Genomic DNA, 13,193 nt, shown 5'->3' on the forward strand with positions numbered 1-13,193 from the left:
AGCGGGGCTCCCGCCGGCAGCGCTTGGCGCATCCCTCCCTAAAAGCCAAAATCGCCCAGAGCGAGCCTGCCCGCTCTCCTATGCCTGCTATTATATATATATATATATATTGAATTTTATTCTTGATAGGGCGTAGGGATGGTCCAGTGCTGCAGGCGGTGGGAGTGGGAGCGCTTCCTCAGGGGGCTGCTGGCGAACTTTGTTTACCTCCTGCTGTGTGTGCTGAGGACAAGCCCAGCGCTGTGGCTCACGGTTTGCTTCAGACCCTCTCATCACGCAAAAATGGGGTTAAAATCCCAAAAGGCCCCGTTTTACACCCCCTGCAGCGGGGCACAGCTGGGCAAGCCAGGGAAACGCTGGCTGGGGAGGCATCGGGTAGACCTGGCCTCCGGCAGTGGGAGAACGTTGCAGAACTGGGCAAAATGTGTGAAATTCAGGCCTGTGAAGGTGCACTTGCAGTTTGTCTTTATCCGTCCCGGAGCTAAAAACTGTGGAAACAGATTTTGGGGAGGAATTAATATGCTTCATGTGTTGAAAGGTGGAGTAGATTTGTTTCCAGTTGTAGGAAACGAAATAGATGGTGCGTATGTGGAGGTGAGGAAAACTTTTTCAAGCTAAGCCCTGAGATGTTGTTCAAGGATGTCTTGTGAAAAAAGGGAAACTTCTATGTGTGTTGTTATTACTCGCTGTCCCTTCCAGCTTGTGGAAGTTTGTTTTGTTACAGCACTTCCAAGCACGCTGCCTATAACAGCAATTCATGGAGGATTTACCTAAAGAACTGGTGGAACAGCCTCTTTGAGGTGATTCAGTGTCACTGAGTGCGCCTTGGAATTATACAAATCTCTATTGTTCAGCCGCTGGGTTTGAAACATCACTATCCTTCTGCCTAGACCAAGTTCTGAGACTGTTTTCCAAGCAGGCCTGCTGTTGGCATTTTTTCTAAAATCAGATTTTAAAAAGAGATCTGGCAACCTCAAGAATCCTGTGGTGCATTTTCTTATGGGTAGTTTATATTAGATAAGATCTGTGCATGTGTCAGCCCAACCCTGTCTTTCAGTAGTAACTTTAAATGTAGCTTTATGCGTTGTGTCCTTGGGCAGGTTTTTTTAGAAGAGCATGCACGAAGTGTTAGAATTTAAGGCAAAGGCCAGTGTAAATTATTTTAATGCCGCTTGTTTATGTGTATATTTGTCCCTAAACTAGGTTTATTATGTTGAATTTAAAGGTAACTATGAGATGAGACTTTATCTCTCTAATGTAGACATGCTTGTACATCATGTTTCTTTTAAATTTAGGACATGTTTAATGGATGCAGTGCCTCAGGTATGGACTGAAGTGCTTGGGAGTGTTGGTATAGTCAGGGGAGAAGTCTTGTGAGTGGGATGAAAACGTGTTAAAAGAGGAGTTTGCTGTTACACGATCCAGGAATTGCAAACCAGAATTACCATGTGTCACATAGCGAGAAGAGAAGCAACGTTGTATTTTATATGTTTGAGATGAGGTAGGGGTTATGCTGTGCAATTTGTTGGTCTTGGAGCTAAGGCTTGTAGCCTGTGAGGTGGAGGCTGTGTGTGGGGCTTGTTCCAGATGCCAACACTTCAAACCCCTGCGGGGTGAGTTTGCCAGTGCTCTGCATGCGAGCAGTGAGGAACCAGGACCGTCTCCTCAAGCCAGAGGAGTTTCTTGTTTTCTCCTCATCGATTAACCCCTGCTGACTATTTTGAGACCTGGTGTTTCAAAGTGGTGGGACTGGGTACTCGCAGGGCTGTTAGGTGTGCTGATGAAAGATTTGGTAGCTCTCCCTGCTCGGTAATAGGAGGAAATGCTTCAGGAGTGTGCTGTCTGAGGGTTACTTGGTGCTTCAGGAAGGCTTGCTAGGTGTGTTACAGTTAGAGTCCAAGTTGCTTGCTTCTGCTGACATCTCATCAGTAAAAACCTCTAATTTATTAGCAACTAATATATTCCCAAATGAAAGGCAGTGATACTTGAGGTCGCTTTGCTCGCATAGAAATGTGATGGCAATTTATCTAGTACTTGGTAATAAGCACCTATGTATTGTTCGGAGAATAGCAGAGCAAGAATCTGACCTCTTAATTAGATGCAGCGCTTCCTTAAACAAATACCTGGCTAAACCACCTTTGTGCTCCAGCTTCCTTGGGATTCCTCACCCTCAGGTCTTGTATTTGCATACCCGAGCACGCATCTAGACTGCTTCCAAGCTATTAGGGATTTGCTGATACAGGAACGAGAGCTAAAGGCTTTGTGAAATGGCTAAGGAAATAAAGTATGTTTGAAGGCTGCTCTTTGGGATTTAACCAGCAGAAAGTAATTTAGCAGGTCTTGATGCTCTTTATTGAGCTCTTCAAGAAAAGTCAGCTAATCAATACTTATTAATAAAATAAGCACAGTGTATATACTGCAGAGGTAAGTAACTAGTGTTAAATGTAAGCTTATATTGTGCACTGTGCTCCTTAAACTAGTAGAAACAGTGAACCCATTCTTCTATATTCTAAATAAAAAGTCATCTACTTTTATTGATTATTGTTTAATGTCAACTGAAATAAGTATGTATGGCTAAGGGTATAATTTTTTGCTTTAGTAGACAGCAGCCTAGGTCCGTGTTGCATTTTGATGGGATCACAACGTTTGCTGACAGAGCTGAGTTAGCAAGATCAAAGCTTGCTAGCAGCAAAACTGGCCTGCTTCACTCTTCAGTGTTGGTATTAGAAACTTGCTTGGGGTAGGTTCCTGCTAGTGCATTGAAGTTTTTATCATCGCTTCCCAGCTGTATAACATACTTAAAATTCATCGATGCAGTTCCTTTACCATGCTTGCTGTCAAAGGGAGGTTGTCTCCTTTTCACTGGGGGCTGCTCTCCCCTCTTACGTTTCAAGTAACATCCAGTTTTGTTTGAGAGCGTGCTGTTCTAAATTTAGGGGAAAAAAATCATGTTGTAACGCTCGAGTGGGTTTTGTTAGGTTTGAGCACGCTTATCAAGAGGTTCTAGCATCATCTAGGATGATCCGGAAGGGTTTTGTTTCCTAAATATTTATCTTTAGAAAAACATTGAGTCTTGCAAAGAAGTCTGTTCAGTGTGATCCTTCTCAGGTGTGCTCTGTTCCTGGCATTTGCAATGAATTAACTACACTTGAATGTATAGCATCCTCGAAACTAATTGTTCAGTGAAAACTTCAAAACGCTTTTAAATTTGATTCCTTTGCATATTAATAAAGGTTGTAGTGGTGTAGGTTGATTTTTAAATTCCCTTAACTCATGAGTAATGCTGTCAAACTCAGTTACATGTGATTAAGAACTTCATAGCTGCAGTCATTCTTCTCTCTTTCCTGTTTCCTTCCCCATTTATGAAGATGTGTTATATGCATCTTTGTACCTTAAGGTTTTATTGTTGCACAGGACAATAATTGCTGTTGCAATAAGCCTTTGCTTCTTGTATAGTATATGCCAAAATTGTGTTCTCAAAATATATTTGAAACAGAGAGACCTGAAACTGTTTAAGAGATTTAAGAGCACACGCAAACCCAGTAAAATTGTTTTGTTTTGTTTCTGACAATCCTTTAAATAGTAAGTGTTAGCATTGCTAAACTTTAAACAAAATGGAGCAGGGAGATCTTGGGTAAGAGATGTTGCTGAAATTTCCTGATGCTTTCCCTTTCCAGCCTTGCGTGTTGTCTTGAATGAACAAAAAAGGAAATGCAGTACTGTAGCCGTTCTGTCTGCGCTCTGACACTTCTTAAAACAGATTTTCTCCTTGGCTTCAGCAGTACGCATACCCCAGGAATTCTTTCCTTTCAGCAGCCTGCTGCTCTTGTTCCATGCTCGAGAGCAGAAGCATGCAAGGGGAATCAGTTGATGGCTGCAGTGAATTAATTCTTTAAGTCGAGTAAGATCTGTGTGTGCAGGTCTGTTCAGTGCCCTTTGTTGTAGCTGAATAAAGCAGTAACTGGTTTGCTGTTAACTCTGATGAAATATTTCCTGTGACTGAATACATGGTAACATCTGTTACAGAAAGGTAGGTGGCAGAACTTTAATTTAACACGCTATAAAATATGATAGGAGTTTAATTAAACAGCATAATTGAAATGCCAGAGTAGCTTTGCGTTCAGAAAGTGGTAATCACCTATGGTCTAGACTGTTTTCTAGGACACGTTTTTTTCCCCCTACTTCTGCTGACTGACTTTGTTGGAAATTCATTTGGTAGCACTCCTGAGGCTCTGACAGATCGCTGTGCGAAGAGCCCTGTGCAAGCAGCCTTTTCCCAAACAATTGTGCAGGAATGCTCCATGTGTCCCACAAGCTCGCTTTGTAATAATACAGTGCTGGTTTAGCGGTGTGCCTTTATTGAATGTAGTTTAGTAATACAGCTGTCTTCCCCCTTTTCTGTTGTTTTTTCCCTTGGGAAGTACTTTTGTTCAGTTTGTGTACTCTATGCTAATTTTTAGCTGTTGTGAATTCAGCCTTATTTGGTTCAGGAAACCAGTCCCATGCCTCTTGGTGACTTTCCGTTCCTACTGGTAGTCTTGCTAAGCAAGGGGAAATGAATGTGTCTTCTCACAACCCATTTATAGCATTCCAAAGCTCTGATTAACTACGTCTGACTAACAGTATATAATGGGTCATTTTGATGCCTTTTTTCTTACTCTGTTTGACTCAGATTTGGTGCTTAGCCCTAACTTGTATCGATATATCCCCTTTCCCCCTTTCCCGTAGTCTTCTGTGTTCTAACTACAAACGTTTCAGAAATGTGAAAAACTTTGGTTTGCATACTACTGACTGTGTCACTAATCAATATTTAATATGGTTTTCATAGGATATGTAACATGACACTGATATTCTGGACAGGTAATTTTCACTGCTTGAAAACCTTACGTAATGAGGGGAATCAGGTAACTGCTAGAAATGAGCACCTTATTTATTTATATTTTAGTATTGTATTGCCAAGGATCTGTTCTACGAAATCTGCTCTTGGAAAATCCCTAGCTTCTCACTGTTGCGTCCAAACACTTCTGAAATTGTCAAAGAGAAGTCAATATTTAAAGGGACACTGTCATTCCTTTTTCTATATGAATTTACGTCTTGCTTTTATAAGCTCTTAATGACTGCTCCCTTCCTGGAAGTTTGAGGCTGTTGGGTGGAATTCTGACTAATATTCCAGAAAGTTGAGCTGGTCCCCTTCGGTTTCTTCTTCCTGCCCTCTGTATACACGTGCCTGCTTGTTGCCTCTCCGGCTGCAGCTTTGCTCTGGCTGTGCCCTGGTGCTGGGCCTGGGGAGGAGCGTGCATGCTTTGCTGGCTCCAGAGCAGTGCATGAGCGACGTGGTCCTGCTGGTGCATGAGGAGAGTGCGGCTCCTGGCAGTGACACTGGCTGCAGGTGAAGTGCATACAGTTTAGAAGTGTCTCTCACCTTTCTGTTTGCTTAGCAGCGTTGAAAATAGCATCTCTCGTGCAGTTACTGGGAGTGTTTCACTGTGTAAAAGTACAATCTTGCCTGACTGTGTCCCTTTAAATTCTACGTGGTGGAATGTGCTGGTGTAGAGCTGCCGAATCTGTACATCCTGGAGCAGCGCAGAAAAGAGTGTAGCTTGGTGACGTCTCCTAAAATGAAGGAGCTTGGCAGCGGAGGGCAGGTGGGAGCTAACACAGTTAAAACAAGGAGTAAGTAAACGAGCCTGGTAAGGAATAAATATAACCAATGTTAGCATCTCTGTGGGTACCTACAGCTTAGCAGCTGATGTCTGGCAGGATCTAGAAATCAGATTTCTTTTCACAGAGTTGAAGTGAAACAGTGTAAACTGATTTATATGATTATATGCAACTGTGTGCGTGTGTAGGTATAAAATTGTTCACTGCATCCATGTGTGTGCACAGTTTGTTTCACTGGGCCTCAGAAATTAATCACAAACACCACAGAAACTGCTAAACTGGAAACAACCAAAAGAGTGGCTCTCAGGTGAGATAAGAAAGAGGAGAATCTCCAACAGTGCTTGGTGCCTAATTGTAGTATGGAAAGAAACACAAATGTGAGGAGCACTGAAAGCCTATTCCTGATCACTTACCATATGTTCAGGAACAGGAAAATACTCAGTGAAGCCTAGAAAATTGGTAATAACTTGATTATGGGGTTGGCTTTTTTTTGTAATTTCACCCCTGTCTTTGTAATGATAGAGGAATCCAGCCACAGGGGAAAAAAGAAACCTAGTGAAATACGAAACTACCCGATGGTAGCTCTTCCTCTTCTTTCTCCTTTGGTTTGTGAATATAGGTAATTAGTGACTACTGCTTAATCACACACGAAGAGCTCCAGTGGGATTAGGTGCATGGGGGGACTGTGCAGAGTCCAGTGGAAATGAATGAAATCATTTCAGCGAAGGACAAGCTGCCAGGGCTGCAACCTGAATTTTGTTTTAGATTCACTCGGGGATTGGTGTCAGGTTACTGGAGCTCAGGTGTTCCAGCAGCTAATTGAAATACCAGTTATATTTTTAGCAGGTCTGAGGATTATGGGCATCAAAACCTTAATTACATCTAGGCTCCTTTATACCACAAAATGAAGATACAAAAAAAAAAAGTACAAAAAACAAGGCAAATTTGAAGCTGTTTTTATTCACGGTATACTGTGTTTTTAGTAAGCTCTGCTTTTCCTTGGCTATATGATATGTTAAAAAGTTGGAAAAACCATGTCAAAAACACCAAAGTGGTTAATGCCTCATCTTGTTCGTAGCTATGGTGCTCATTCCTAGCTTGAGATCTAGTGTGTTGGCGGATCTTAAATTGGAAGTGGCCCTGGGTTTGCTTTAAATTTTTCTTTGATCATCTTGTCTGAAAGGAAGCTCAGTTGCCTTGTTAGCTTTGCCAACTCTGCTCTCCTATTTCTCTGCAGACTGTTGCAGCTATTTTAAGTTGTAATTGTTGTTTCAGAAATCTTTTATGCTGGAGAATGAATTTTTATTTTCAGAATAATAAATCCTGAAATTTTCAAAATGTTTAACAGCTGGTGCCCCATGAAGCTAAAATAATTGTTGTTGAATATCAGGTTTAATAATAAAAAGAAATCCAGAAATTAAATGTTTGTTTAAAAATAATAACAAATTGATGGTAAAGAACATACTCTCCATGTATTTATGCAGAAATCAAATATGATTTGATTTTTCTTACACAGGGGAAAGCAGTAGATCATGCATGGTAATGCTCTTTGGTGATACTGTCAGGTTCTTTTAAGGATATCAGAACGCATAATTGCCTTTAAAAAGTTGACAAAGTTTGAAAATTAACAGCAACAACTTGGTAAGTCAGGCTCGGTTTCAGTGGTCACATTAAGGCAAGTGCACTTTTACTGTCCAACAAAGTGAAACCATGAGCTGTCAAAAAACAGTGGAAAGTAGTTTTCAGAATGCTATTAAAATTAAATTCTGCTATATGTGAACAAGCACATGTATTGACATTCATATGCTAGTGCTTGAAGATGCATTACACAATTTGAACCTGACAGTGTCCTTAAATTATCATGTCTGTTTGCTTTCATTTTCCAGCTGGGTTTTAATTTCTGCATGCATTTCAGTGAACTATAGTATGCATAATAATTGTTTTCTGGAAGCATTTTGGGGCTATTGCTGCTTTTATTCACCAAAATGAGCAAGGTAGTGGAATTTGTTTTCCTTTTGTGGAGGTTGGTAAGCTAATGAAACAGTAACGTGAAAATGATTCCATTATTTGCATTTATGCATATGATTTTGAACTTATGAGTAATAGGATCTCTCTATTTTAATGACACCCCAAAGAACTCCAAAATTTAGCAGAATTTTATTTTGAGGAAATAACCAAAAACCTCCAATTAATTTGGGAAAGCAAATTGTGACATTTAACGCTTGTCCTTAGTTTATCATAGGAGCCTCTGTGAAGCTGTTTTTTTGAAGTAATGCCAATAGAAAGTGGAAGTTGTGCATCTGCTCGCCAAGCAAAGCAGAAACGTAAATCGCACAGCCTTTCCATCCGAAGAACCAACAGTTCCGAGCAAGAACGGGCTGGGCTGCAGAGAGACATGCTGGAAGGGCAGGTAAGGTAACATGCTACTGCTCGGGTAACTTCCTTAGCTTTTTTTTTGTTTTTAATGAAGTATTTCCTACGTGAAGAAGCTAAGTAAACTTAAATGATGAAATACACCCAGTGAAGTTGGAGAAACAGCAGACATGTTTGCTTTCAAGTGCTGACTGTCTTTGAAGACCATTGACACAGATGTTGAGCGTTTCAGGTTGTTTTCAGACCTGGGAAACTTTTCATTAGCTTTCACGTATTCTTACACGAATGATGAAACCATTAACAAATACAGGGGAAAAGCCTGTTTGGATTGCTGCACCTCCCCCTGCCATCTCCACGTACCTTTAAGGTGAAGACTGGTTCTTGATTTCATAAGTTTGAAATTGGAACAGAAGTAATTTAGGAGTATGATAAACTGAAATACTTGTTTATTACAGCTCTGATAGGGAAGGTATTAGTGAGAACACTCTTCTGCATTCCTTTCTGTAAAATAAATAAATATTGCCCACTTGACAGGCTTGAGCTAACTTAGATTTTTGTTTGTGGTGTGTTTTTTTTTTTTTTTTTTGAACTTGGCTCAGATACACGTGGGATTTTCTGTGCAGTTAATTTAAGGGAAAGGACAACAACCACAAACTTCTGTAGCTTTTTAAATCGTGTCACTCTGTACAGTGCATGCAGTTTGGAGCCACTTGGAAGGCTTCACCTTAAACATTGAAATTAACTGTAGGCAGGACCCCTTTAGGAAGTGCTTGTAGCAGTGCTGGCAAAGATAAGCAAGTAGCAGTTTGAAAACTATCTGCTTTCAAGTTGAATATGCAATAATAGTGTGGGCCTGGCAAAGATGATGCAAAACTTGATGTTTATCAGAGAGTTGGTTTGAAAGTGTAACGGCGTTTAGCTATGGGAAACCTCACTTTCTCTTCTGGTCTGCAGATACTCTGAAGTGAACAGCTTGTTTGTTCTGGTGTGACAGGCTTTTGTGCTGAATCTGTTTATTCAATTAATTACACTGTTAGTTTTCTGAGAACTGACAGAGCTGAAGTTGTTGCTGCTTGTCATCTGGAAGTTGGATGGCAGTACTTCCTCGGACAGAAAAGTGCTCATGCGTTTGGGCTGTTACAGCCTGACTTCAGGAGGGAAGGGCAGCTGGGAGGTCATGCTGTCACTTCTATGCAGTAAAACAAACAAACAAACAAAAAAACACATTAACTTATTTTAGTATTTCCTATCAGACTCCACAGGTGTATTGCGCTGTAGTATGTAGATCTTTTAAATATTTTGTGTGTTATCTTAGTGAATTCTGTTGACCTGTAACCTTGAACAGCCAGTGGCCAGCTCTAATGCATAGAGCAACTTCATAGAGGAGCTGCAAACCTCATGAAATCCAGATAATGCTGTCTGCTTATCTGCAAAAATACTTTTGCATGGTATTTTAATAAGCTAATTGAAGCAATGCCAACTGACAAGTTAGTATAGGAAGTGGATGGGTTTTACTGTGTTGGTTACTTTAGGACAGATTTAGATTTTTCTAATGCTATCCAGCTCTGAGAAGTAGAATAAAAACTTCCCCTGCTTTTCCTTCCCTGTTTCTACAGTTTTAGAAGGCTAGCCTAGTATCTTTTATAACCTTGCTGCTTGGAATTAGTGGGTATTTGAATCAGAAATAATTGTTTGAATTTCAGTATTTCTTTTGGTAGTGTTTAATTTGTATAGTATTCTTGTTTAATCAATTTTATCCTGGGCTGGTTTTAATCTGGATCTGTTTGATATTCTGGTTCTCTGTGAATGTGTGAAGAGAAGTACCCTGTCTTGGGGGGGAGGCAGATGACGATGGAGAACAGAGTAACTGGGGAGGCATGAGGAGCGTAGGACTGCTTCTTTCAGCACTGTGTCTGCTTCTCCCAGTTGAAAGTAGCCATGAAACAGGTGTAAGACAGAGCTGTGCACAAAGCGGGTGTGCTCTGTGTTGTGGCTGGCGGTGGTTTCTCTTGCTCTTCTCTTTAAGCTGGATATCCAGAGACAACCTATTAGCTAATACAAAATGAGGATCATGAGAGGCTTTTCTGCTTCTCTGTAGTCAGTCATGCTGAATGTATGAACGGGAATGTTAGGCTAAATTCTGGTCGCTTAGATGCTGACTTGATCAAAGATGCATGCTGCCCTCTAACGGCTAGTGTGCACACGCTTGTTCGTATTTCAGTCAGTGTATAGGAATGGAAACTATTTCTTTTGGTTTGGGTTTGCTGGAACACGTAAGAACAAAACAAGCTATAATCATTCTGTAACTTGCATTGAAATAATGAACTTCACTATAATTTGGGTGGTTTTCTGTATTAATGTTCCACTCAGTAATGGTTTTCCTGTACTTCCAAGACCTCAAGTAGTGGTGGTTTGTGCTGTGGCAGGAGCTGACTCAATTTCTTTTTTTTTTTTGTTCAGAGCTGATGGTTTCAAGACTTTGAAGGTATATACTTGTACTTTTTTCTTTTTTAAGTTGCTGATAGGCACATTCCCTGTATTTGCTAGATGAACTCCAAGATGACAGGCTAGATATGCTACAAAGGAATAGTTGAGCTTTTTCAGTGTTAGGGTAGGGCTCACTAAGTGGAAATTTCCAAATAACTGGCTAAGTAGGTAAATGATAACTGCAGTAAGCCCATATTGTGGTCTATCAGCAGCAGAAGAAAATAACAGTTTTAGCATAATTTATTTGCATGGTGTACAAGGACAGCTCGTCCTTCAATCCATATTTGTAGATTAAGCCAGCTAGTGGATTAATTTACTACATTTATCATCCTTATGACAATATTTTTTCCCTTCTAATGTACCCCTTTTTAGTAGCATACCATGCTTTACATTTTATAACATGCTTGTTAGTACTGGGTCGCAAGTTTATCAGTGTGCTGCAGCCTTCTCCTGTACTCGCTGTCTTCTCAAAGCTCTTCAGTAACTGATAGAGTGGGGACCTTGAATCCCGACAGAAATCAGTGCTCAGCTGTTGGTGGTATGGTATGGGTTTCTTCAGTGACGGTGTGGTATTTCAGAGGCAGATTAGTAAAATTTAAGTAGTTTGCCTTCAGAAATTTGTGTTGAACTGCATACTGAAGTTGGGCCCTTTAAATCCCGCATTAGTGGTTTTATCACACGTTTTTATGCCTCAGAACTGTGGTGTTGATTATGCTGAAAAAAATTCAGCCTTTCTCTGCAAACTTATCTCAAAGCATTTTCTGCAACAGGGAGGTTCTTGAATAATATGGAGGAGGGATGGGTTAGAGATTGCTGTTTATTTCACACTTAGTTATGGCTAGTGACAAAAATAGGTGACTGTTGAAAAGCTTAGTTTGTCCGTAGGTTTAGTAGTAGATATCATCACAAAGCACTTTTTTCAGGTAATGCATAGTCAACTTGTAAGTTACTTTGTCAACCAGAAGTATTTTTCTTCTTGAACTAGAAGCATCTTGACTTTATAATACATTTTTTCACTTTTTTTTTTTCCTTTATTGTTATATTTTTATAATTTTTCTCTAATAAAAATAATAATAAAAAAATGGTCACTTGAATTCTGTCCCTTGAAAGAGAAAGCATATGTAAAATGAAGTATTTGCATAGAAATGTCCCCAAAACTTTTTGTTTTGTGTTCGATGCTAGAAGAAGCTTTAATTTCCCTCTTTGCTGAGAGGTAGAAAACTTCTAAAATTGGCATAAGATTGAAAGGCAAATGCAGCTCAGAGTAAACTTTTCTATGTATGCATATATATATATATATATATATATATATATATATATATATATATAGTATCTATGTCTATACATAGATAATAGTATCTAAATAAAACTATAAAACCCACTATTTTGCCTTCTAGGATTCTAAGCTACCATCTTCTGTTCGGAACACACTCCTTGAACTTTTTGGACAAATCGAGCGGGAGTTTGAGAACCTGTATATTGAAAATTTGGAATGTGAGTATATCTTTCTTTCAGCAACTTAAGAACTGTTTGGACTTAGGAATTGGAAGAGTTTACACTGGATACTGTAATTTAATGTATTTTTTAGTGAGGAATTCAAGAACTGTTTTGTAGTGAACTTGTAGTGAAAGACGGAGTTTGTCCCCTTTCAGAAAAAATAACTTTCTTAGCTCTTTGACGCAAGTAGTGAGAACTAATGTGTGATACCCTCCTTGGCAGAGAAAGGGAAGTGTCTGTCTCCTTGTTGCTGCACGTTTGGTTTTATACCATTTTAATCTGGCAGTAACTGTGCAGCCATTGATGTTTGAGACTGTGACTGCAATATATATTTACAGGCTTCATTTTAATGATGTAATTTTAGTCAGAAATTGTCTTAAAACAAAAAATAAAACACACCACAACAGTATAAAATGTAGTGTTTCTGGATCATACTACCTCACACATTGCATAACCAGCACCTGCAGCTGCTCATGAATTTTGAAGTTGAGCACTCAGTTAAAAATCCCAGGTGTTATCTGGAAAAAATGTTCTATGTGTAATGACTGGATTGTGATATAAATGATCTAAAGTGATGTAAGAGGGGTCCTCTTAGTAACACAAGCAACCATATTGTGAAGCCCCTGCTAAATTTTCCTGATTGGGTTCTGGAAGCTGCATTGCATGGCTTGGCTTCTGAATTGTGGAATCTGTCTGTCTTGGCTCCAAGTCAAACTTTTTTCCAAAGCTGATCTGTTATCACAGTTAAAGCAGACACTCATGTTACAAAAACACTCTTGCATGCTTTTGGAAAATGTGCTGCTTTTTTCTTATTTTAAAATTTGGAGACAGTGTTGGTTAAAGGCCGTCAGAAACACTGCACACTTCTTGCAGTAGTGACAATTTGCACACCTCAGTTTTCAGCCTCCTGCTGTGAAGTTGGCTGGAAGCAAGAAAAGTATTTTATGACCCCCTTCTCCTTCCAAAGTTTTCAGAAATTCACAAATGGCTGTCAGAAAACAAGTGGTAAATTTGGCTGTACCCTCCAGAGCATGGTTATTTTCCTTCCATCCTATTTCTGTTACTTCTGCATCCTTCTTCACCTGGTAGTTATATTTTGCTCCTGGCATTTGTGATCTCTTTCTGCCTCCCTGACAACTTCCGAATTTTTCTCTTTTGATGCCGAGTGTGTTACT

At 39.8% G+C, this 13,193-nt stretch overlaps 1 protein-coding gene across 5 annotated transcripts in view; it reads left to right on the forward strand.

The window, feature by feature from the left end:
- WDR37 (WD repeat domain 37) overlaps positions 1-13,193 on the forward strand; it is a 37,650-nt gene that overhangs the window by 317 nt on the left and 24,140 nt on the right. The window contains exons 1-4 of one of the 5 annotated variants that reach the window (XM_084507941.1): positions 454-4,030; positions 4,829-4,860; positions 7,894-8,071; positions 11,919-12,015. In XM_084507941.1, the coding sequence (XP_084364067.1) occupies positions 7,934-8,071; positions 11,919-12,015 (235 nt within the window). In that variant the 5' untranslated portion in view covers positions 454-4,030; positions 4,829-4,860; positions 7,894-7,933. Of the gene's footprint in view, positions 1-453; positions 4,031-4,828; positions 4,861-4,883; positions 5,390-5,451; positions 5,674-7,893; positions 8,072-11,918; positions 12,016-13,193 lie in introns of those variants that run through there. The other 4 variants (XM_084507939.1, XM_084507943.1, XM_084507942.1 and 1 more) reach the window with 4 other exon arrangements.

Source organism: Aythya ferina, assembly GCF_964211825.1.
Source record: "Aythya ferina genome assembly, chromosome: 2".
NCBI lineage: Eukaryota > Metazoa > Chordata > Aves > Anseriformes > Anatidae > Aythya > Aythya ferina.